Source organism: Limulus polyphemus, unplaced genomic scaffold (genome assembly GCF_000517525.1).
Source record: "Limulus polyphemus unplaced genomic scaffold, Limulus_polyphemus-2.1.2 Scaffold1071, whole genome shotgun sequence".
Taxonomy (NCBI): Eukaryota; Metazoa; Arthropoda; class Merostomata; order Xiphosura; family Limulidae; genus Limulus; species Limulus polyphemus.
In genome coordinates this window covers 163,580-187,073 of record NW_013666681.1, presented here as the reverse complement: position 1 = coordinate 187,073, position 23,494 = coordinate 163,580, and the positions used below count along the sequence as shown (strand labels likewise).

At 38.4% G+C, this 23,494-nt stretch overlaps 1 protein-coding gene across 1 annotated transcript in view; it reads left to right on the top strand.

Moving 5' to 3' along the window:
* Positions 1 to 4,300: 4,300 nt before the first annotated feature.
* Positions 4,301 to 23,494, top strand: part of LOC106461985 (protein unc-119 homolog B-like) — a 62,764-nt gene continuing 43,570 nt past the window's right edge. Inside the window, exon 1 of the mRNA XM_022389104.1 lies at positions 4,301 to 4,676. Within this exon, the coding sequence (XP_022244812.1) occupies positions 4,475 to 4,676 (202 nt within the window). The 5' untranslated portion in view covers positions 4,301 to 4,474. The remainder of the gene's footprint in view (positions 4,677 to 23,494) is intronic.

The window sequence follows — 23,494 nt, the reverse complement described above, 5'->3', positions numbered from 1 at the left end:
TACACTAATTTACCACCTGGTTGTCATGTATACAGAGCCCAGTTCCAGTTGGATTGTTTTTGAATTTCGCGCAAAGCTACACGAGGGCTATCTGCGCTAGCCGTCCCTAATTTAGCAGTGTAAGACTAAAGGGAAGGCAGCTAGTCATCACCACCCACCGCCAACTCTTGGGCTACTCTTTTACCAACGAATAGTGGGATTGACCGTCACATTATAACGCCCCCACGGCTGAAAGGGCGAGCATGTTTGGTGGGACGGGGATTCGAACCTGCGACCCTCAGATTGCGAGTCGAGTGCCCTAACCACTTGGCCATGCCGGGCCTCTGTTCCAGTTGGAAAGAATGGGGGTTGATACTTTTTGAGTCCTAGACAGTTGAACTGACTCAGGTTAGGTGATCCTCACCCAGTCGCCACATTAGAACATCCACTATTCAGTCACAACACTTCTTTATTAATGGGCAGATGTATGTGCTTCTACCATCATACTCCTGGGGACATTAGATGACATATCTTTGTAGGGGAATAATACATGACATTCACAGGGAATAACCTGTATCAAAGGTTAATACAAGTGAGGATTGCACATTGGTATCCTCCAGTATTTGTGTTATGTAAAGTTTAGAGTATTTCTCGCCATAGAGATCTTGGGACTACTAACTGCACCCCTGTCAGAACACCATGTCTTATTGGTTGATAACAATGATACAACACACCTTCTTGCACTTTTAATTACTTGTAAAGGTGTCACAGGTTATATGCTTCTGTGATATGTCAAAGTTCTTCAGTTGCTCATCTTCGAGTTATTCAAGTATTATCTTTGGTATCCATCTTTCAGTGGAGTCATTTACTTGATAATAAGCTTTCATTATGGCTGCTACATAGTATCCAGGATAGAAATTTCCAGAAACAGACAAGGTCTCAATGTGTAGCAAGATAGTCTGTCAGTGTTTCTGTGTTGTGGGCCTGAGTGATGAACTACGATAAAATAATATTCTTGCAATGTTGTTATCCAACATGCTATTATCTTCTAGAAATTTTGAAAGTTTACTAACAACTTCAGAGAAGCATGGTCCACCCAGATGGCGAACTTCCTTTCACAGAAGTAGTGGTGATAGTGTTTCATAAAGACAGCCATTGGAAGCATCTCTTTCGTCACCATACACTACAGTATCTTCATCCTAAAACTATGAGTATACAACTAATGTATGCAAATTAGATGTTCTACTGTGTCCTGTAACTGTGATGACACTGCTCCAATTCCATTGTCATTGGTTTTCAGTGTTCAAGAGAATCTTACAGTCTTGGTGTGCATAAGTCAGCACTGAAGCATCCACTAAAGTTAGTTTTAAGGATAAGAACACTTGATCACATTCCACATTCCATTCAAAGTGCATTTCCACTTTCGTGAGAGCCTACAATGGTGCTGCTATCTTCGAGAAGTTGGACATCTATCTTCAGTAGTATGACCCATAATTAAGAAAACTATGGATTTCTCACTTTGCCATGGGTCAAGGAAAATCTCTTACTGCAGCTTAGCCATGTCTGTCGAAATTCAATTTCTCTCTTTCTTTCTTTCATGTGAGCAAACACTTTCCTGGCTTCAGTTACATGCCTGCCTTTTGTATGCAGTGGAATACCATTTTTAGGTTCTAAGATGTGGACTTAAAAGTGTGTTCAAAATCGAAACATCATCGATGGAGAACAGGCATCACTCCCATTGCAGTTTCTTAAGTGTAATATCCATCAGCAGATCATTCATTGTTACAGAGCAACACTAAACTTCATGCATTGTTGGACTGATCACTGCCCATTCTAATACTGTCTGCTTTCTAGAGAAACGGTTTATTTCATGTGTAGCTTCTATGATTACAGTATACAGCATCGTTACATTAAACTTTGTACATATTAAACCACAATACATCGCTTGTGTACATAGAAGTATTATCATTCTTTTCATTACATAAACTCTTGCAGTCTACTGTTCTTTGGCTCAATCTAGGTGTCATTGGATGACTTTCCCACGAAACGTATCTATCCTGAGGATGTCAAGTCCAGTTCCAATATTGGAGAGAACTACTTTCATTTCATGTATGTCATCTACTAGACTGAGCCATAGATCCATTTTTTCTCTAACATTTAGCTTATTACCATTTGCCACAATGAAACTGATATTCATTTGTTATAGTATTGGTCTTACTCGAGGGCTTAAAATATTATAATGTTTATTCATGTCCTTGCCATTTCTGTATCTACCAGGAATTCAAACGTTTGCCCTTGTACCTTTATTGGCATGTACCAATCTCTACACAAACCTGACATAGGTCGACTGACCACTAAAATCTTTAGTGCAAACTGTCTGCTGTATTCTTCCAAGGTAATGAACAATCCCAACTTAGCTTCTACCAATTTTCTGGAGCATTTGACACAATATCCTCTGCTTGTTGTTGGATCTGCTGATTCAATGGCAAGTAGCAATACTGTTGCCTATTGTGATAATCAATAGGTCGGTAGACATCTGCTGAGTCATTAACTGGAACCAATAGCTCTGATATTTCTGCTATACTGTAAAGTATGCTCTTCCTTTCTTGGATGATGACCAAGTGAAGATATCATCTATGGCTACAGTATATATTCCTTGGATGGATCTTGCTACAGTACATATCCAGTAGAGAGATCTTGCTGTGGGATGTGCCCCATAGATGGGTGCACATCGCCCTGCCCAATCACTTGTGGCCAGTGTGATTGTATCATGTTTCTGTCCCACAGAGGCAGCTAGTTGTTAATCCTCTGACTTGGTTTAGCCTGCTACAGTGGAGGTAATTAGCTCACACCTTCTGTTTGTAGAATTGTCACTACTATGATCACTGTAGACTTCTTTGTTTTAAAAGGCCAGCTTGAAGTGACTACTTCTAAGTATTTCATTATAGACACTGCTTCTGTGGGAGTGGTGATATCTCGCACACTCAAATGCTGTTGCATAAGAATAATGGAGAGTTACTCAATGAAATTATCAATCAATATGTTCTCCTGACCTGCCAAGGCCATTACTGGGTAGACTTCCTTTGTAATTGGTTTAGATCATCCATAAAGGTTTCCAGTTTCTCAGTCCAGATTCTCCTCCAAACCTTAAACGTGGCCTGATAGACTATAAAATTCTCCACTGGGTTGAATTAGCAACACAGCTTGTACCTGATTGTTTCCCAGTTATCTTGCTGCTCCTTATCCATATGTTTGACAGCAGCAAGGTACACGCCATCTGAGCTCAGGACCAGGAGTTGTACAGCCATTTACTGAGTAAATAAATTCTAGGCCGAGACCTGCCTGAAACGTTTTAAGGTTCTCTAGTGCTGTTCCTTTGAAAATTGGAGACATAATCAGTTTGGCCTAAATCACAGAAGCTGATATAGTGGACCAAATCCTCTATCTCTCATAATCTCAACAAACGCTAGGAGAATGCCGCCAATCTTCTCAGTTCCGAGGAAACCACTCATTGGGACCTTGACACCCAAATGGACAGTCGACCCCTGGTTCAGGGCTATAGGGCAATGAGCTACTTCAGGTGGCTCATCATACAGCTATGTATCATCCGAGCTGTCATCAATGTTATAGTGTACCTTTGGTCATGAAAGGTACCTCACCCCATTGGTCATGGTTTCCACCCACCAGTGTCCCTTGTCTCATTTGCAGGGAAGACAACTCTGACTGGTGAATAGTATCCACAAATAGCATTCCCAAACTATGTTCACCAGAATTTGGGTTGGTTTGATCAGACATGCAACACTAAGAATTCGGTAAAGACCTTCATACGTGATCTCAAACTTTTCAAGTTGTAATCCATTTCAGCGAACTTCAATCACCTGTGCTTCCCTTCCACTGAAATCTTCAGGGGTGTAGGTGTAGTAGACAAGAGCAGGAGAAAAATTCTTCTAGACTAGAAATTTTCAATACAAGTATTTCTCTCCTATTGTTAAATTGAACCTCTTAGTCACGAGTAATTCTACGTCCAATAATACATTTTTCATGAGAAGTATTCATTTAAATGGCTTTCTCTTTTATAGTATGCAATATTTTGTTACCATTCTCCTTTGAAAAAATAATAGACTCAGTGACAGATGAATGTACGTTAAGGAAAAAAGAAGCACTCTTTATTCGAAATATAAAACTAAAGCTGAACAGCCAGCTAACAGCACCACTGCTGCATCCAAAACTGTGATAAACTTTGCATGTTATGCCTGAAACTTGTGCTGTCGAATTATTCTAACAGTATCATATGTGAGAGGGCGCGCTCAGCGAAATACCGGTGGGTAAAATATTTGTTGTGCTTGTGGTCGCTATGGTTTGCAGGTGTTTTTAATACTAACAAACATTGTTGTCTAGTCTATGTATTACTTCCCTAATTTTTCTTCTATTAGTTAAGAGCGTATTATATATAAAAATAAACATTAAGCTCATATTTATCTAGTTCTGTTAGAGAATGAGTGCAGTCAAAAGTTCCAGTTCGTGTAAAGTGCTTCCTTCCACTGGAAGATGTATTGGGCAGTCAAGAAATGAGGTTTCGGAGAGCAACAATAGAATTGGGAATTCATCGAATACTCAAGCCGTAACAGAAGAAGAATTGTTACAAAAGGAATACATTACACCCGACGAAGTTTTAAAACTTTCAAAGGTTACTGAAGGCAAGTTAACTTATAATCGAAGGCCATTTAAAATATAAATTATGAATGACTGTGTTACTGTTATGACATTAGGTATTCAAGTTTGAGATTGATAATTTCCATGGACCATTTGACTTAACAGTAATAGGGCTAGATTAAATATAAGGTTCTTAAGTTTTTGAAAATGCTAGTAGTTTTGGCACTAGCCTTTCAAAATGTTCTTAATCTTATCACTGTAATTTTTGACAGATTTCACTAGTGGTTAATCTTTAGCACAAATAATAATAATAATCTAAATTGAAAACAAAACATACTTGTATAAAACATTAAGTCAGAAATAGAGAACAAAAAATAATTGGGATGAAATGTATTTTGGGGATTTAAGAAGTTAAAGTATAAGTGTAAAGATGCAATGAAAAAAATTATAGCAAATATTTGACAAAAATATCTATAACAGTATAAGTGTGGGAATTTCAAGTAGTAAGACTAACGAAACATAATAAAAAATATAAAACCTGGAGTTATCCAGCTTTTATGACAAAAGAACAAAAGAAAAATATAGCATGCAGATGAGAAAACACGACAAATAAACAAAAATTAGTGATGTAGAACAAATGAATCAACTCCAAAAATTAATGAATAATTAACTTGTTTAATAGTAATATTGAATATAAAACATAAAGAAATAGCAAGGTAAACATTGGTTAAAACATATGTATGTTACATGAATATTGATAGTAGTAGTACTTTTGTGTTTTTGAAACATCATATAAAAAAATAACTATATATATGAACATATGTAGCTTGTAAGCTAGTAAAAATAAAACTATGTTGTAGCATTCAAAATTTATAATTTAGTGCTTAAAATGACAGTATCAGTTTGGAAAAATATTTAATCAATGCATATAATCCATATTGTCTTTTAATAGTTTAGAAATTTATTGAGATGTATAATGCTTTATGAGCCACTTGGAGATGTGATATAATTATATGTATTCATCTCAAGTAAACTTCAGATAGAATACTATGCTTTTTACATTTTTTTTTGTAGACCTTTCCTGTAAATTCTCTAACAAAGTACTATCACAGTTCAGAATGTTCTTCTTGTTGTTCCTTATGGAAGAATCATATCTCTATTTTAAATTGTGCTTAGAATGATCACCATTTATTTGATGCAGTAGATAAAAACTTTTGTTATATATTATTTTTATTTTTACATTAGAATTATAAAAAGTTTAAAACTAAACTTTCAAAACTAAAAAGAATTTCAGACTTTCTTACTCTTTAGGCCAAGAAACATAAACCAAATTTTGAGTAGCTTTAAATTACTTCAAAGTATAGCTAGGGTATAAATGAGGCTACTGTGAGTACATTTGTAGCATATAAATACCATGTATCTTACTTTCCCATTGTATATATTTTTTATCTAATAATCTAAAAATGTTTCTAAGTTCAAATTTTGGGACATACTAAATCTGGTTGAGAGAGAGAGTGCAAAATTCACCTTGAGCTGTTATAGATAAACAGTCAAGAGACTTTTCTGCTGTTTCATGGAATTGAATCCTGTACTGCTTGATCTTGGGTTTGGGGGATACCTTTTTTGACTGTCACATGTAATGTAATCTATTTTTAGATTGTTCAAATACAGATAGAATGTGTATTGTTTTGTGAATGCAGTTTTGACACTTTCAGAGAGAGAGAGAGAAAAAAAGAGATTCATTCTTATTACTATTTTTTGTCAGTCCTTGAATTGTGGGCAGGTACCAGAGGATTAGAAATTAGCTAATGTCACTCCTCTTTTCAAGGGAGTTAATAAAAATTGTCCCAGTAGTTATAGGGCTATTAGTCTTACATCAGTTGTAGGAAAAGTTTTGGAAAGTCTGCTAATTAGGTGCTTTGCAATGTCATTTAACAAAGTTTAAAATTTTATTGGATAGTCAACATGATTTCACTAAAGGAAAATCTTGCCTTACAAATATTTTGACAGTCTTTAAAAAGTTACTGCTTATGTAGATGAGGGTAAGGGTGTAGGTTTGGTGTATCTGTATTTTCAGAAAGCATTTGACAAGGTGCCACATAAAAGGCTTGTATAAAAATATCTATGTAAGTGCAGTGGATAAGTTAGCAAATTGGATAGAAGAGTGGCTGGATGGAAGAAAGCAGAAGGTTGTTACAAATGGAGTTCAGGCAAACTGGACTAATGTCACAGGAGGGTACCTCAGGGCTCAGTCTTAGGACCTTTGCTTTTTTTGATTTACATAAATTACTTAAATTTGCAGATGATATTAAGGTCTTAGTGTTGCTAGCTGTGAAGAGGATACTGCTGATTTACAAAAGGATTTAGATCATTTTATGAGATGGACAAATAAATGGCAGATGGTTTTTGATTATAATAAATGCAAAATAATGCATGTGGGTTATCATAATTTGAATTATTAGTATAGTTTGGATGGGAATAACCTTAACAGTGTTATGAAGAAAATGGATCTTGATGTAATAGTCAATCAGTCTCTAAAGGTATCCTAGCAGTGTGCTGTTGCTAGTGGCAGGACAGTATAACTTACTCTAAATGTAGGTCTTTTATCTGAAAAGCAAATTTTTGCCTTTTTGCATTCAGATTAAATCCTTAGTCTTGCTGTATCTTTACCCTTCAACAGAAGGTGAAGACATTGCAAATGTCAGGATATTAACTCCAAGCAGTCTTCTACTGTTTACCTGTATGACTTTTGTTTATAATTGTGTGAAGATAAAAATCTATCATTTTCTGTCTTTAAGCTCTTAAGTACATTCTTTTATTCTCATTTAAGTCTCTTTTGGAAAATGGTGTGGTTTCAAGGTTTAGCAAATCATTTCTTCTCTCATCTTTTTTATTGTGATATGCTGACATGGGATGTTTCTTTGGTTTTGAAATATTCTTATCTCTTCTTATCTAACACTCTCTAAATCCTGGTTTGCCCTTTAAGAATTTCTAAAAAAAATGTTCACTAGCAGTGCACCAGTCTTTTATACCCCATCAGTTTCATGCCATTTTAGAGCATATACTGATCATGTGACTACCCTCCATCGATCATACTGTGCCACTTATGCTAGCATAGCTAGCTCCCTCTAATATTCTAGAACAATTCTCACTTTCTTGATTGGTATTCCAGTGTATGGACATGTGTTTTAACTCGTTTTCCAGGTGACTACATAATTTTGATTGTGCTTGATCACAAATTTATATCAGTTTCCACTTATTGGGTTGGATTTCCATTGTTTCTAGTCATTTGTTTTAGAAATATTTTTGTGTTCTGAATTCTATTGTGTTCATATGAATTCGAGGTTTAACATGGTAGATCATGAAATTCTCGTGATAGTAGACAGTGGTTCTGACACAAGTCCCTAAGTCTCGGGGTTGATGATGTCTGCTGGGGTAGCACAGACTTGAGTTCACAGGGAGTGCTTGTCTTACATTTGGCCGACAATTTCTTCCTTTCATGTAAGATTTTTTATGAGGAGGGATATAACTACTGAGTGCAAATTTCTTTCTATGGCACTTTCCACCTGTTACTGTGCCTCCATGTTATCTGCTGGTTTAGGTATTGTTCTTTTTTCCCAGGAAATCTGTGGTAAGTTTTTAATGCATATTCCTCACTCCCAGTAGGTATACCCATATTTAACGAGTTTATGTGAGCCTCTGTGGATGTACATAATTTCTGCATTTGATAATTTAGGTCTTTCATTCCTTCTCTGCTCAGTGGTTGATTAGTTAGGTGCTTCCCTTGGATATTTTTTTTGCCGGGGTGGACCACACTTGGCCTTATCTTATCTATCCAAGGCACTTACCCCTGGGTGTTGCCTAGGTGGACTCCACTTGTTGTTCCCTATATCTTATGCAAGACACTTCCACTGGATGTATTTGTCCAGATGGACTGCACTTGCATTCTCTAACGTATTCTAAGGTGCTTCCCCTGGATGTTTTTGCTCAAGGGTACCACACTTGGCCTTACTATTGTATATCCAAGGTGCTTCACCTGGATGTTTTGCTCCCCAGGTGGACTGCACTTGTTGATCTCACAAGCTTGCGCAAGGCACTTCCACTGGATGTTTTTGCCCAGATTGACTGTCATGGCATAACCCAATGTATCCCAAGGTGCTTCCCCTGGATGTTTTTTGCCTATGTGAACTGCACCTATTCATATACAATTCATAGGCCTTTAGCCCTAGCCATGTCTAATTACTTTGTTATGGTCTGGCACCATACTATGTTTGGTACTACAGCTTGCTATATATGTGGACAAAGTATGTTGTATATGTTAACAATGAGCTGGTTATGAAAACCCTCACAATTACATATGTGGACAAAGTATGATGTATGTGTTAATAATGGGCTGGTTATGAAAACCTCACAATCATTTCATACCTGCAATTATTTTTTTCTCATAATCCTATGTAACCATGGCACTTCCTTAGGATTTTTTTTTTTGACCAGGAGGACCACACTTGTTGATCACAATATTGTATACAAGGCATTTCCACTGGATGTTTTGCCTGTTGGATGAACCGGACTTGACATACTCTGATGTAATTCAAGGCACTACCCATGGCACATACTTATTCGGGCCCATTGTTGCTTACATGCTAGCCCTTCCATGTTTGTCCATGCCATACTGTTTCAAGTCATATTTATACAGCACTTCTCAACTGATTTGGTGCTGTACGTCTCTTTCCTAAATGCATTAGTGCCTATCAATTCTGTTCTGCAGTCTTTCTGTTACTGTGTGAATTGCTGGGCGAAGAGCATACCTGTTGCAGAAGTACTGCCATATCTCCCAGGTGTGATTTCTTTTCATATTTCTGCTCACCTGTTCTTTCAGTGCAGTAGCTTTCCACTTGATTGAATATTGATGTGCCTTCACTGGTCCCTCCACCTTTGTAATGTGGGGTTCCATCTTTGGATGAGAGGAGGTAAGACTGGTTTGGAAGTTAACATTTTCTCACCCACTTCACAACCTTCCTCCCCACTGATATGCCAGTTTTTCTGGTTTATACCTGCCAATTCTTGAATGTGAGGATTGTTCTAGAATAGTAGAGGGAGCTATCTGCACTAGTATAGAGGGTTCAGTATGATTGGTGGAGGGTAGGAACATGATTAGTACATGTTCTGAAATGGTGCAGAACAGATAGGGTATAAAAGACTGGTGTGCTATGAGTCAAAAAATTTTAGTAATGCTTAGAGGGCAAACTAGCTTTTGGATATGTGGAAGTAAGAACCTATCAGAAATACATTTTCAGTGCAAGAAAATGTTAACATCTATAAGCATTATTGTATGATCCTTTTGAACCTATAATTTCTCTGTGACTTAAAGCATTTAACATTTTGAAGTTATCTTTACCTCTATCCTGACATGGCTTTCCTGTCCCTAATGGTTTAAAAAGTTGGAAATCCTAACCTCCTTCTCACAGATTTTTCTATGCAGGTTGCTTTTTGGACATAAACACTGATAAGCTAACTCTAACATGCGATGAGAAAGCATACATTCATATATAATACTACAATAATATAATGATTGAAATAGTCATGAATTCCAAAACACACTTATCTTTATCCTGACGAAAGTTTCTCTTCTCTGCCCATTGAAGCAATGGTATGAATCTTATCTTGCTTGCTCTAGTCTTTATACCCCACTATATTGCCCATAGCAATTTAAATCTTGTGGTTCTCTCCAACTTTGTCAATGCACCCCTATACCAGATCCATATATAAGCTCCCCGTTATTACTTTATTTTCATTGTTCTTGATGGCAAAACATTATGGCAAACAGTTTTATGTGCTTGCTGGGGGTTTCTCTTACATGTTGTATAAATTTAGTTATTCCTACACTTTGGATGTTTTTTTTTTTTACTGTCTTATTGGGTTTTGAATTTATTGTTTATTTTTAAACAACAAAAACATTTTGGATATGAATTCTTACATTCATGTCTGCCACAAAGTCTCCTAGTGCTCCTAATCTGCCATCTCTGAAGTCTAGCATTGCCCAGGCTTCAAGGGAAGGCCCCCTTTCCACAGAAGATGTCCAATCCCTCATACCTAGAGAGGTGGAGTCTTAGATGAGGTATGATCTTTCTTCTCTTGTTGGCTCAAAGGCTGAGCTTCTAGGGGATCAAGGGCAGACTGGTGAGAATTAGAACTCTTTTTTTTTTTTTCCACCTCGCTCCTTTGCTCAAACAGCTCATCACAAGCCTTGGATGGACATCCCGCCTCCTGCACCATTTCTGCACCTAATACATCAAATTTATAATATCTTGAGCATTTCTCCTGTGGCTTACAACTCTCCTCCTTCTTTGTTGGGAGAAAGTCATTTGGCTGATTACCTAGACATTCCACCTTTACTAGACATTGCTGTCCATGCTCAGAGATTTGTTATCAGTTGCAAGTGAGTGCTGCCATGCCTTTCCTCCCTATTTATTGGATCAGCATGCCTAAGCTTTCCATTACATGGAGGACTCATATTTAGATTCTCAGAGGTTAGATGCTCTTCTTTCTATTTGGGGTTCTAGACCTAATGCCTCTATTGGTCTTAACCTAACTAAGATTTCCTGGATTCATCTGTCTCTTACAACAGCCTTGCATTTATTATTTTCTTTACAACTGCTCCTGCTCAATTTTCAAAGGATCTTAGTCATTTATTAACTTCTACTTTAGTAAGGTTAAGAGCTTCTGCTCTTTCCTTGATCTTTTGGTTGGTTTGTTGTTGGGATCTTTTGGAGAGAGATGCTTTGCTTGAGAATGTTCAACTTCCTTCTTTGGCCCTTAGAGATCTCAGAGTAGCTCCTTTTCTCAGACATTCAATTCTTGAATGTATTCCAGATTCCATGGAATCTTGGGTGGATGTGGTCCATCTCCATTCTTTTCTTTTGACATGAGCCTCTTGACTTTCCTGGTCTTTTACTGGATAGTTTCCTGCATCTCCAGTTCGAGTTTTTAAACCTCCTGCATTGGCTCCACATTCTATTGGAACACTAGGGAGATTCCACCTTTATCAGGGGGAATCTTCTTCTCTTGTGGAACACTAACAATGGCAACAGTGACTACTCTATGGGGTCTAGTCCTAGGGGGCTTGACTCAGACAGTTCAGGTCTGTATGGGAGACCTTCGCCACTGATCAGTAGGTTTTTCAGGTTCTTACAAGAGGATTGATCCTTCATTTCTTGTCTCCTCCTCCATTGTCTCTCATACCAGTTGTCTTTCCACTCCCCAAGGATTGTCTTACATCCAGTCATCGAGCAAAAGCCATCCAGGATCTTCTGCACAAAGAGGCCATAGAGTGCATAGACTCCTATCTAGAAATCTTTATTCTTGTTTGTTTGTAGTACCAAATAAGATGGGCAATTTATGATCTGTCATCAACCTTTTTCATCTCAATCATTTTCTCCAGCCCCATGGAGCTGTTTCTTTCCTGGTCTTTGCACTCGGTCTATGAATGACAAGTTTGATGTTGCTGATGCTTATCTTAATCTTCTGGTCATGGAGTCTTCACATCATTATCTCCACTTTGTGCATGAGAGACAGGTTTTCAGTTTCACACTCTACCTTTTGGCTTTGCATCTGCACCACACATCTTTTGCCAGATAGTCAGATCTTTTTCACATCATCTTCACTTATTGGGCATTTACAATCACCATTATATGAACAACTGGCTTCTTCTTGCTCCTTCCCACCACTTGACAGTACTTCACACTCGATGCTCTTCTATCTGAAACTGTGAGAGCTGGGTTTCTTATAAAAAAGAAGTCTCTTCATACTTTTACACAGTACTTCATCCATTTAGGGGCATTTTTCAATTCACATCTCAATCGGGCCCAACCTTCTCCTCTATACCTTCAGGACATGGAATGGGCTATTCTTCTCATACAGTCATCTCCACTGGTGTGTGGGCATCCTTGGACAGTCATTCCTTTGGGTCAGGCCCATGTGTGATTTTTTCAGTGATTGGTATGGGACCAATGGAACATTTGCACAGATACATTGGATTATCCACTGACCCTATTGGCTTCCAGCCTTTTTGATCTTGGCTGGTGGTTGAACATGGACAACATGACAGTAGGTGTCCCTCTTCTGCCCCCATGTCCAGGGATAAATCTTTTCATGGACACTTCTTTCCAGGGATGGGGAGCTTGTGTAGGGATATGGAATTCAAGGGCCTGCAGACAGAAGAGGAATTTTCTCTCCACATCAGTATTTAGCTTCTAGCAGTTTAATGAGCTATATCTTTAGCTCTCGAATTGTTGTGAGGGAAGGTGGTAATGCTTCACTTGACCAATTCCACCGTGGTCTCTTACATATTCAATCAAGGGGGCATTCAATCCAGGTCATGTTTTCAAACATTAGATCTTCTCTTTTAAGTTCACAATCATGAGATTATTCTCCTTGCTTGTCATGTCCCAGGTGTTATGTATTTAGTGGCCAATAAGTTATTTTGTCCCAGTAGAGCTCTTCCCACAGAATGGATGCTTCATCCACAAGTCTTTCATTGGATCTGGTCTTGTCTCGGAAGGTCTCAGATGGATGCTTTTGCCACTCACTGGAATGCCCAGCTCCAATCCTTATGGTGTTGTGTCACTCCCCCTTTGGCTTTGGACATAGATTCTGTCAGCCATAATTGGATGGATCTTCATCTTTATGGGTTCCCTCCGATTTGTCTATTATCCAGGATTCTTGCATTGATTCGCTCCTCATCATGTCAAGTTTTTCTGTTGGTGACATATTGACTAGATAAGCCTTGGTTTCCATTTCTTCAGTACCTTCAGGAGTGTCAACCTCTTGTAACCATCCCTCTTATGTCAGCCTTGGTTGGACATTATTCACGTGGTGATCACAATTATCTGGCTTTATGCTTGGCTTTTATGCAGTCCACTGCAATATGTCAGGTATATTGACCTCTCTGGTGGCATCTCTATGAACAAGGTCTATTCGTTATTCTTCATTGGATGTTTATCAATGGAAATGGTTTAATTATCACCAGTGGTCTTTCAGGCATGGTTTTAATCCCTCTCATTCCACTGTGCTGTATGTTTCTCCATTTATGACATGATTCCTTCGACAGCAGTCTGGCACCTTTGTCCACTTCTATGTATAAGGCAGTTTTGTCAGATACTTTTCATTTTTCTGGAAGACATCAAGTTTTTGAGTCCCCAGTTTATCCATCCTAAATGTCCTTTTCAGGTTCCTAATTGGGATATCCCCAGTGGTTATCCATGTCTTATCTCATTCACCCTTTGACATTCTCGATGTCCATTCCAGGTTTCTAATTAGGACATATCAGTGGTTATCCACTTATCTCATCCACTCTTTGAACCTTTGGTGTCATGTTCCATATATTACATTTTGTTTAAGACTTATTTTTTTCTCTTATTGGCTAGTGGACATCGACATTTGGATGTGTTTGTTATTCATGTTCACAGGACTCTTTACCATTCCACTTGTGTTCTGTTGTATCCCAATAGGTCCTTTCTTTCCAAAACTTCAGCAGTTAGAGAAGGGGATAAGGTTTTCTCTCCTATTTATCTCCCCCACCCATTTCTCATTTTTATGAATGCTCAGACTTTTTATTTTTTTATACCCAGTTCAGGCTCTTCAATGTTATGATGCATTCACTGAAGGATTTCAGGGTTCACATCACCATTTGTTTATCCATTGGGATCCTAAGGTGTCACATGACTTATTCCCTATCACACTGACAGGTTGAGGCCATTAATTGATGCATATTGCTTACTCTGGGCTTTCTTTGGAGGAACAGACTTCTTCAGGTCTCATCTCATAAAATCTCCATATCTCGTTATTCCTGGCTGCTGGAGGAGATTGTACAGGCTGGTATGTGAGCTATGCCTAATACTTTTATATCCCATTATTTACAAGTTTTGGTGGATGTGTCCTCAGAAGGTTTTTGGCTATCCTCTGTGGCGATTCTCCATGTCCTGGCTACTTTGTAAGACGGGTAAGTGACTTAATGTCTTTTGTGCTTATTTCTGTTCTTTTTCAGGGACCCTCTCATCATTTTCATTTGGATTTTACTCTGTGGTGGGTGTTGCCTGGTTTGGTATGCTGATTTCCAAATCTGTACTAGCTACCAGTCAACCAATAAAAAATTTCATGGTAGCAACAAGCTATGTTCCATAAGACCAGCTGGTGCACTTTCCAGGTGGTAAACAGTTGTAACACAAAGACAAATACACTACTGGATAGTCACTCATGGACTATCATGAGTAAAGCTTAAGAGGATTTTGGCCATTCCTGCTGACCCCTAGATTGAATAAATCAGGGTCAATTTTTCAAAATAGTGGATGTGGTTGACCTGTTGCGCTGTCTCCAGAGCATCATTCCTCTGGACTCCACGACCTGAGTATACACCCCTTTTCTACTAGTGGAGCATGAGAGTTCTTACCATTCCATTTTACAATCACTGGAGTAGTGGACAGGGGTTTATTCCTCCTGAATGATGCTTTATCTCATTATTCCACTCAAGGAGAAGAGGGCAAAGCTGAGTGCCCTGCTACCAATAACCCATAATGGTTTTTCCCAGATGTATGGTAGGAGCAGGACCAGGTTATGCAGGAGCCTTCTTGTAAGTTTGGTTCAAAGATGACTCATTGCTATCTGGTTGAGTTGAGTGTGGTCCTTCCTTTTGGTCATTCTCTTCATTTCAATGATCATTAGTTGTACCGTTAGTTGGACTTAGTTTGTTCCACATCCTCCTTGTAATTTTGGGGACAGGGGGTGTTGCCTTGTCCCTCAAGCTAGGGAGTTAGGATTTCAGTTCGTATTCCCAGGCTGGGTAATCTCTGTTTCTTCATGTTGAGTGAGGTGTGACAAGTCCCATAATTCGGAGTTCAGGGTGTTGAATTTTGCACTTCTTCATATTGGGATGAGGGCTTGTCCACTTGGTGTTGCTTGGCTTCTCTTTGTAATTCTGGTAGCTTGACATGCAATATTCTGTAACTTTCAGGTTGGGTTCCAATACTATCATATTACTAATCAAGGCCAAATACAAAGCAGTCTTCATGCCCCAGCCACCATGCTTTGGATCAAGAATTAGGTCCATAGCCTTATAATTCCAACGATCAGGCATGGGATCTCATCTGCCTGGTTGGAGCCTAGAGGAATTCATTTTCTTCTAACAAGGTTCGGATGTTGCCTTTGTGGCTGGTTGTCCTTTACCACTCAGGAATTAGATTTCATGTTGTTCGGGCAAAGAGCATACCTATTCCAGAAGTAGTGCAGACACCACTAGTGTGCTATTACTACATCTCAGTTTCACTTATCTCTTTTCTACACTGATGCTTTCTGTTTGAATCTTCCCTCCCCAGCTCCTCCAACTTGTCAGTGTGGGATTCTTGCTAAAGTGTGTTTCGGAAGTTGACATTTTCCTATACCTAAAATGTATTTCCAATAATAATACTTACCTCTTTTCATAGTCTCCCACCCTTCCTCCCCACTATATGGGTGGTTACAGGTCTACTACTTTGGAAGTAAATAGGAAGTAATATTGGGGAGCTTATATACAAATCTGGTATAGGGAGTGCATTGATGTAGGTGGAGAGAATCACAAGATTTAACTTGCTATGGGCAATATAGTGGGGTATAAGGACTGGAGCAAGTGAGGTAAGATTCATACCAATGTTTCAAAGGGGAGAGAAGAGAAACTCTAGGGGAAATGAAAGACTATGATATAATGGGAATTACTGAAACTTAGTTAGATTTGGAGAACACTGATAGCAGGAGTATTTTTGATATTTCATTTGATAGTGATAGACCTTTTAAGAGTGTGGTAGGGTGGTTCACTCTATAAGGTATTAACTGCAGCCTGTCAGGATTGAAGACAAAATATGGTACTCAAGAGATTGAATCTATATATGGGTTGCCTGCAGGGGTTTTAAGGGTAGAAAGTTTGTAATTGTAAATTGTTATAGACCACTTGATCAGACAGAAGGGATGATGTACATGAGAAATTGTGTAATCAGATCAGGATTGCTAATAATAAGAATATTGATGCAATAATTATGGGAGACATTGATTGAAATTGTATGGAGTCAAATATTGATGGAGAGAGATTTTCTAAAGTGATTCAAAATGGTTTTCTATAGCAAATAGTCAGAGAGCCAACCAAGGGGTGGGCGAATGCGGATATAATTGCAAGAGATGAATTAACGGGACATTAGGGTGAGAGTGATCATGTTGAGGTAGAATTTTAGTTCATTTTCAGAAATCCAACTTTGAGGCTATGAGACAACATTTTAATTGGTGAATTGGAACAGTGAATTAAAAGGTGATTTGAGACATATTTGGTAAATTTTAAAAATGAAATTGAATTTAACTCAAGATAGGCATAATCCTAAAAAGAGGAGAAGAATAACAGGAAAGATAAAACCTAATTGGTTGACACAAAACGTAAAAGAAATTCCAATACAATACCTTATCTCCTTTCACATATCAGCTTTTCTTGACTTGTACTGCCCTCAATATGCACTAATTTTTACTCACCACTAGCCTTAAGACTCCCACATACCCTCATGTGCTTTCACATGAGGCAGCTGCATGATAGCATTCAAATGAGCATGCAACAACCCTCCACCAATAGGAATGCAACACAAATCCTTGCTCATCTTCACTTCTCAATTCACATTTGTAGTGTTTAGATGTGTTTTTTGCTTGAGCTTTACTCATGAAATTTCAGGCAGTTACTTGTTGTTTTTAGAGAACTTAGTTTGCTGCACTTCAGTTCTCCTCACTGACCTCCTTCCTTACCTAGCTTTTCCACAAGGGGCTGATGGTATCCACTATTGCTAGTTATTGCATGGCATTGTCAGCAACCTTCTGTTTCACAAGATTTTACTGTGTCTTCAATTCTCAGGTCATGAACCTTCAGTTTAATTTCTTCCACCTTTGTTTCCCCCTGTGTCCTACCACTCTCCTTGAGACTCCTTACCACTTTCCCTGATTGGACCTCAATTTCATCTTCCAAACTCTCACACTTTCTTCTCTTGTGTCCATGTTTTCCTGTTCCTTATGTCATCTCTCCTTAAAGACCTTTATCCTCCTCTTCTTGGTGTGTGGATATTGACATTTGGTTTTGTTCACTCTCAATGTCTCTCACACATCATGTCATCCTCTACCTGGATTGGTCTTCCTGCCCATTCACATGAGGGTGAATTTACCTTCACCCCCATTTCCCTCCCTTCTATTTCTTACTGTTACCCTCATTCTGACTTTGAGCTTCTCTTATATTCTGTCTGGGCACTCTGCTGTTATGTTGCTCACACTACTCCCTTTCGTAGTTCTTATTTGTTTATTCATTGGAATCCTTCCTTTTCCCATGATATTTCAGCTATTACCCTTACAGGTTGGATTCATCAGCTGATTTGTTTGGCTTATTCTTTCAATTTTCCTGATGATTGTTGTTGACATGGGGTGTTCAGCATGACAACTTGGAAGTTTTTGCTCATGGTGTTTTGCATCATAAATATTTTTGCCTCAGACAATACACACATGGACTACAATGAGTAAAGCAGAAGGGAATTGCTGCCCATCCCTGTTGCTCCTTGGTGTGGCTGTATCAGGAACAGTCTGCTTTTCAATATGAGGTTTCTCGGTCACCCATCGCTCTGTCTCCAGTGTTGCATTCTTCCAGATTCTTCAGTTCAATTCCCCCCCATTCTTCTAGTGGAGTCCTTACCTCTTACCAGCTCCTAGCCACTAGGGTGGTGGACCGTGGAGGCTTCCTCCTGAGTGTGCTCAATTCCACTGAGTTGAGAGTAGGTGGTAGTGTTTTGCCAATGTAGATGGTGTATAGATACTCCTCCTACAGTTGACCTGATGTTCTTTTTCAGATGCCAACTGATTATGGACTGGATGATTTCTGCCACAGTGTAGTTCACCCTTCCAACTGGGCACCCTCCTTCCTTCTGTTGCCCAGATATCCATTTGTGGGGGGTACTGGTGTTGGTTGGTGCTGGACCAGCCACATAAGTCCTCACATTGCATGGCCAGCCCAGGTGCTCTCCTTCTACCATGGACTGGATGATTTATTCCCAATGCCGCCTGCTTCTGGACTGGAGTTGAACCTCCACAATTCTGTCCATCTTTCTAACATTACCTGGATGGTGGTTCCCATGAGGTACTGATGCTGGTTGTGTTGGAAATGCACACAGAATGATATGGGTCTTTGGAATGGATGATCTTCTTCCCCTCCGGTTCCCTTGTCTGAAGTGAACATTAGAGGACCTTCTTCCTACCATGGATTGGGTATTCCTATCATGGTACTGTTACTGTTGGTTGAAGTCAAACTCCTCTTTACAGTTCACCGTGCTCTATCCACTCTACACCAGGGGTCTCTTCATTTAATTTATGGGGTTCCTCCTGTGATTCTGCCCTTATTGCAATACATAAGTTTCACAGATGAACAGTAAACCTGGCTCAGAAGTGGTGTATTCTCCCACAGGTGTGTCTTACATGCTCTTTATTTACACACCCCATGGGCATCCTCTGGGTGCTTTCTGAAGGGGCTTATCTAGGTAATGTTAAAGCAGTCTCTCCACCCAGTCAGTGTGGGATTCTAGCTGTTATGTGAGTAGAGATATCATATCGGAATTTAACATTTTCCTACACTGAAAATATATTTATGATAGATTCTTACCTTCTCTCACACCTCCCATTCTTTCTTCCCACTTCTGGGGTCTTTTTCTTCATTGAAGTAAAGTCGAGCTAAGCTGCATAGAGAGTCAGCTGTGCTAGGAGTTGTGTTGCACTCCTATTGGTGGAAGGTTGTTGCATGCTATCACACATCTGCTTCATGTGAGGGTAGGTGGGAGTATCAAGGATAGTGGCGAGCAAAAACTTGCATATACAGAGGGCAGTATAAGTCGAGAAGAGCTGTTATGTAAGAGAGGTAATAATCTATTGGAAATATATTTTCATGTAGGAAAATGTCAATGTCATTGATACAGGGTTCCTAGCAGTCTTTAAAAGGTCTTAAACTGACCTTGTGTTTTTTAAGGTCTTAAAAAGATCTTAAATTTAATTTATGTGGGTATTGATGCTGTATCTTTGGTTTGTTCTGCACTGCACCTATGTTTAACAGCATTACAGTACTTTGCATGATTCTATCTAGGTCTACATAAAACTGGGAGCACTAAATCAAGTTTGCCATGCATTCATTCTGTTTAGGCCTATTACCTGGATCTGGAGCCCAAAATTGAGTTGGGCATGTTTTGACAGACATACACAGTGCTGCTAATGCAAACAGTGTGACCAGGCCTAGCATCATTATAGTCTGTTTGCATTAAGACTGGGACTTTAAGAACCTTAATCACACTGTGTGAATTGCTGTTCATATTGAAATGTTAATGCAATCATGGGAGTGTGTGTGTTCAATGATAAGTGGTTGGAGTATAGTCAATACCATTGATTGATCTGACATGGCAAGTACGAAGTCTATTGCAAGGTTTGTGCACTAGTTCCCTGCAAACAGTTGTACTTAATACATTTCTTGCTTGATGATTAAACTGTAGCACACAACCTGTTTGTCCAGTACAAATAAAAAAAAAATCAGCCATCTCATAGCCCTCAACAATAACCTTGCCAATTGTATTCTTTAAGAGTCCAATCTCCATTGCAACATCTTACTTTCTCTGAACATACTTTAAAAAAATCCTTGCTATTATTATTTAAGACCAAGCTAAAGACAAATTTCAGACCTTTTTAAGACCAGGCTAAAGGAAAATTTAAGACCTGTAGACATGTATATATGTTTTATTTATTGGATCACATGATACTGCAAGATGAATATTAATGAAAAATACACCATCATTGCAAATCCACACATTTATTATGTTGAATTTTGCTTTAGCTACTTCTAAAACCAAGAGAAATTTCAAAACTAAAAACAAAACAGAGAAATAGGACAACCCACATCACCATTTATAACATTATTTTCTTAAGCCTGGCTTTGCCAGGTATCTTTGATAGTAATTAATAACTTTGATGTTACAACACAATGAGATTGATGTTAATTTTTATCATTTCATTCTTTATTGGCATGTTATAGGTTTCCAGTAACAAGAAATAATAAAAGCTTATCATGTACACTATTACTTTGAGGTGTATGCAGGGTTACTTACAAAGAAAGTATTTCAGTTCTGGGCATAACATCTTACAAAAAGTGTGGCATAGAAAGGTGGTATTGCATAGGAGTGTTAAAGGTGTCATCCAGATGCAAATACCATAGTTGTCACACTTTGCCACCAAGGTCACCATTGTGGTATGTTTTCCATATTTCCCATGGGTATAAATGGGCCTTCAATCACAGTGCAGCTCATTCAACCAACATGAAACTGACAAGTATGCAAAGAAATGAACTAGTGAAATGTTATTGCACCAAAATATGCAATGCTAAGTCAACTGTTAGGAAATACCATAGAGTGCATAACATTTGCATAGGGCATTGTTCCATTGTTGCTGTGTTCAAGAATTTGAAAGACGTGTTGCACTTGTGATAAGCCAGGTAAAGGCAGGCCAACAACACCTACTGCAACTATAGCCCAGGTAAGACATTCCATGGCAGAAGCTGGCACATGCATATGGGCTCAGCAGTGATAAGTTATGTCACCTGTTGTCTGAATTTCCTAATTTCACTTGTTCACAACTCTCTTCAGTCAACTTTGTGATTTTGTTTTTGCAATCTGCACTATGCTCAAACACTGAAGGAGACAGCTTTAATCCAACATGTTGATTTTGCATTGCAGTTCTTTGCAAGACTGGAAATCAATGACTAATGGCTTGCCTATATATTATATGGACTGATGAAGTGTCAACACGTGCAACTGCATTATCTGGTTGGAAGCTAATCCACTTGTAATATTTTCTATGCACCTGCATGATGGTAAGATGACAGTGTGGTGTGGTTTCACAGCTGACTTTGTTATTGGACTATACTTTTTGTGAAGAACCATCAGTACATGGACTGCAAACCTGCACAGTCAGTACTGCATGGCCTCATGCAGTGCTCACAACCAATGTGATTCCTATACTCAATAATGAAATGTGATTGACACTATGGTTTTCTTTCAGGAAATTGGCCTTCTGCATATTGGTATCAAGGTGAAACATGTTTTGTGGAGGCATTTGTAGAAAAAAATCATTTCACATTACTTTCCTTGTGAATGACCACCTCATTTACAAGATGTAACACATTCTTATTTTTTAATGTTCGGGTACCTTAAGTTGTGTGTATTGTGGGAAGTCTCTCACAGTTTCAGGACTCAAGGATACATACCATACATGTTTTTGTTGTAATGTCCTTTGTCACAGCAGCTGGAAGCTGTAAGAACACATTTTGAACAGTTGTTGTGATGGATCAGACATTAAGTCATAGTGCACTCCCTGGAGGCAGCGTGTGACAATTATGGCATTTTCATCTTCATGATGCCCTTAGCATTCCTGTGCAATTTAACCATCCTATGCTATATGGCTTGTGAGATATAATGCAGTTAATCAATCCAGTTGTGGTAGGTATGTAGGTTTACTAACCCAGGGGAGCTCAAAAATTAGAATAATTTCTCCTCGCCTCGAATATAATGCAATGAATTGCAAAACTTTCTTTATAATTGCTCTGTACATTGTTCTGTTGTGATTGTGCTTAGTAATTTAGTAAAATATGATGTTGTTTATACATTTATATGGATGCTTGTACATGGGTCTAAAATGTCTGGGTAGGTTGTCCAGTCTACATATATGACAAAATCAAAACATCCACACAGCTACCTAATATTTACAACACTTTGCTATTTTCCATCATACCTAAGAAAAAGGCTACATATTCCAAGTAAGGGGTTTGAATCCTTTTGCCCAAACATAGCTGTTTTATCTTATATCAATAAAAACTTAACTAAGATAAAAGATAACTTTTAATCCCAATGAAAAATAATCATATAAATTATAACATAATTGGACATTTCAATTGATAAGTCAGTAACTGATTCATACATACATGTTTGCATATATCATTGATAAACAGGATACCAGTTTTACAAAGCTTTCAGTGACTAAATATTTAATGAGTTAAAAGTAAAAATAACAAGTGGTATCATGTTTTAAAATTCTAATAATTAAATAAAGAGTTGGATTTTACACATATGAACAAACTTCATAAAAGGAAAAATACATAGCCCTGTATGTATACAATTCACAGTAGTTCAAACTAAAATTTGTTAGTCCCAAATGTCAGAAGAGTGAATTTTTACACCCCTATTATGTATGCAGCTGTTGTTTCATGTCTCTCATGATCAGTACACATCCATGTATAGTAAGCTCCCAATAAGATTACTTGGAATTATAGGCTCAAAAATATACATTTATGTTAATAACTAAACAGCCACTAAGGTACAGGGGCTCAAAACTTGTTTATTGTTAAACACCTTTATGTTTATACCAGCAGACATACCTGTTAAATGGCTGGAGAAGATATAGAAGTCCTCCAATACTGACACAGGGGAGCCAGATCCATATATCCATCCCTGTGGTGTCCTATGGGTGCCTTTGAAGTTTGGTAGAAATCAATAGAAAAGTATGGAGAACACATAGGGGCCCATAAGGCTTGGGGTTTGATAAAAGGGGTCAGATCCAAACTACCCTCTTTATATCACTACCTTGGGGAGCCCTAAGGGTTTGTGCTCAATTTGATTGATATCAGTCAAAATCTGAAGGTGTGAATGTAATGAGTAGTGCCCTGGTGGGCTTAATTGTTGGAATTCCAATTAAAACTACTTGTTACACCAAATTTATTTATTGGAGGATTTGTCATGAC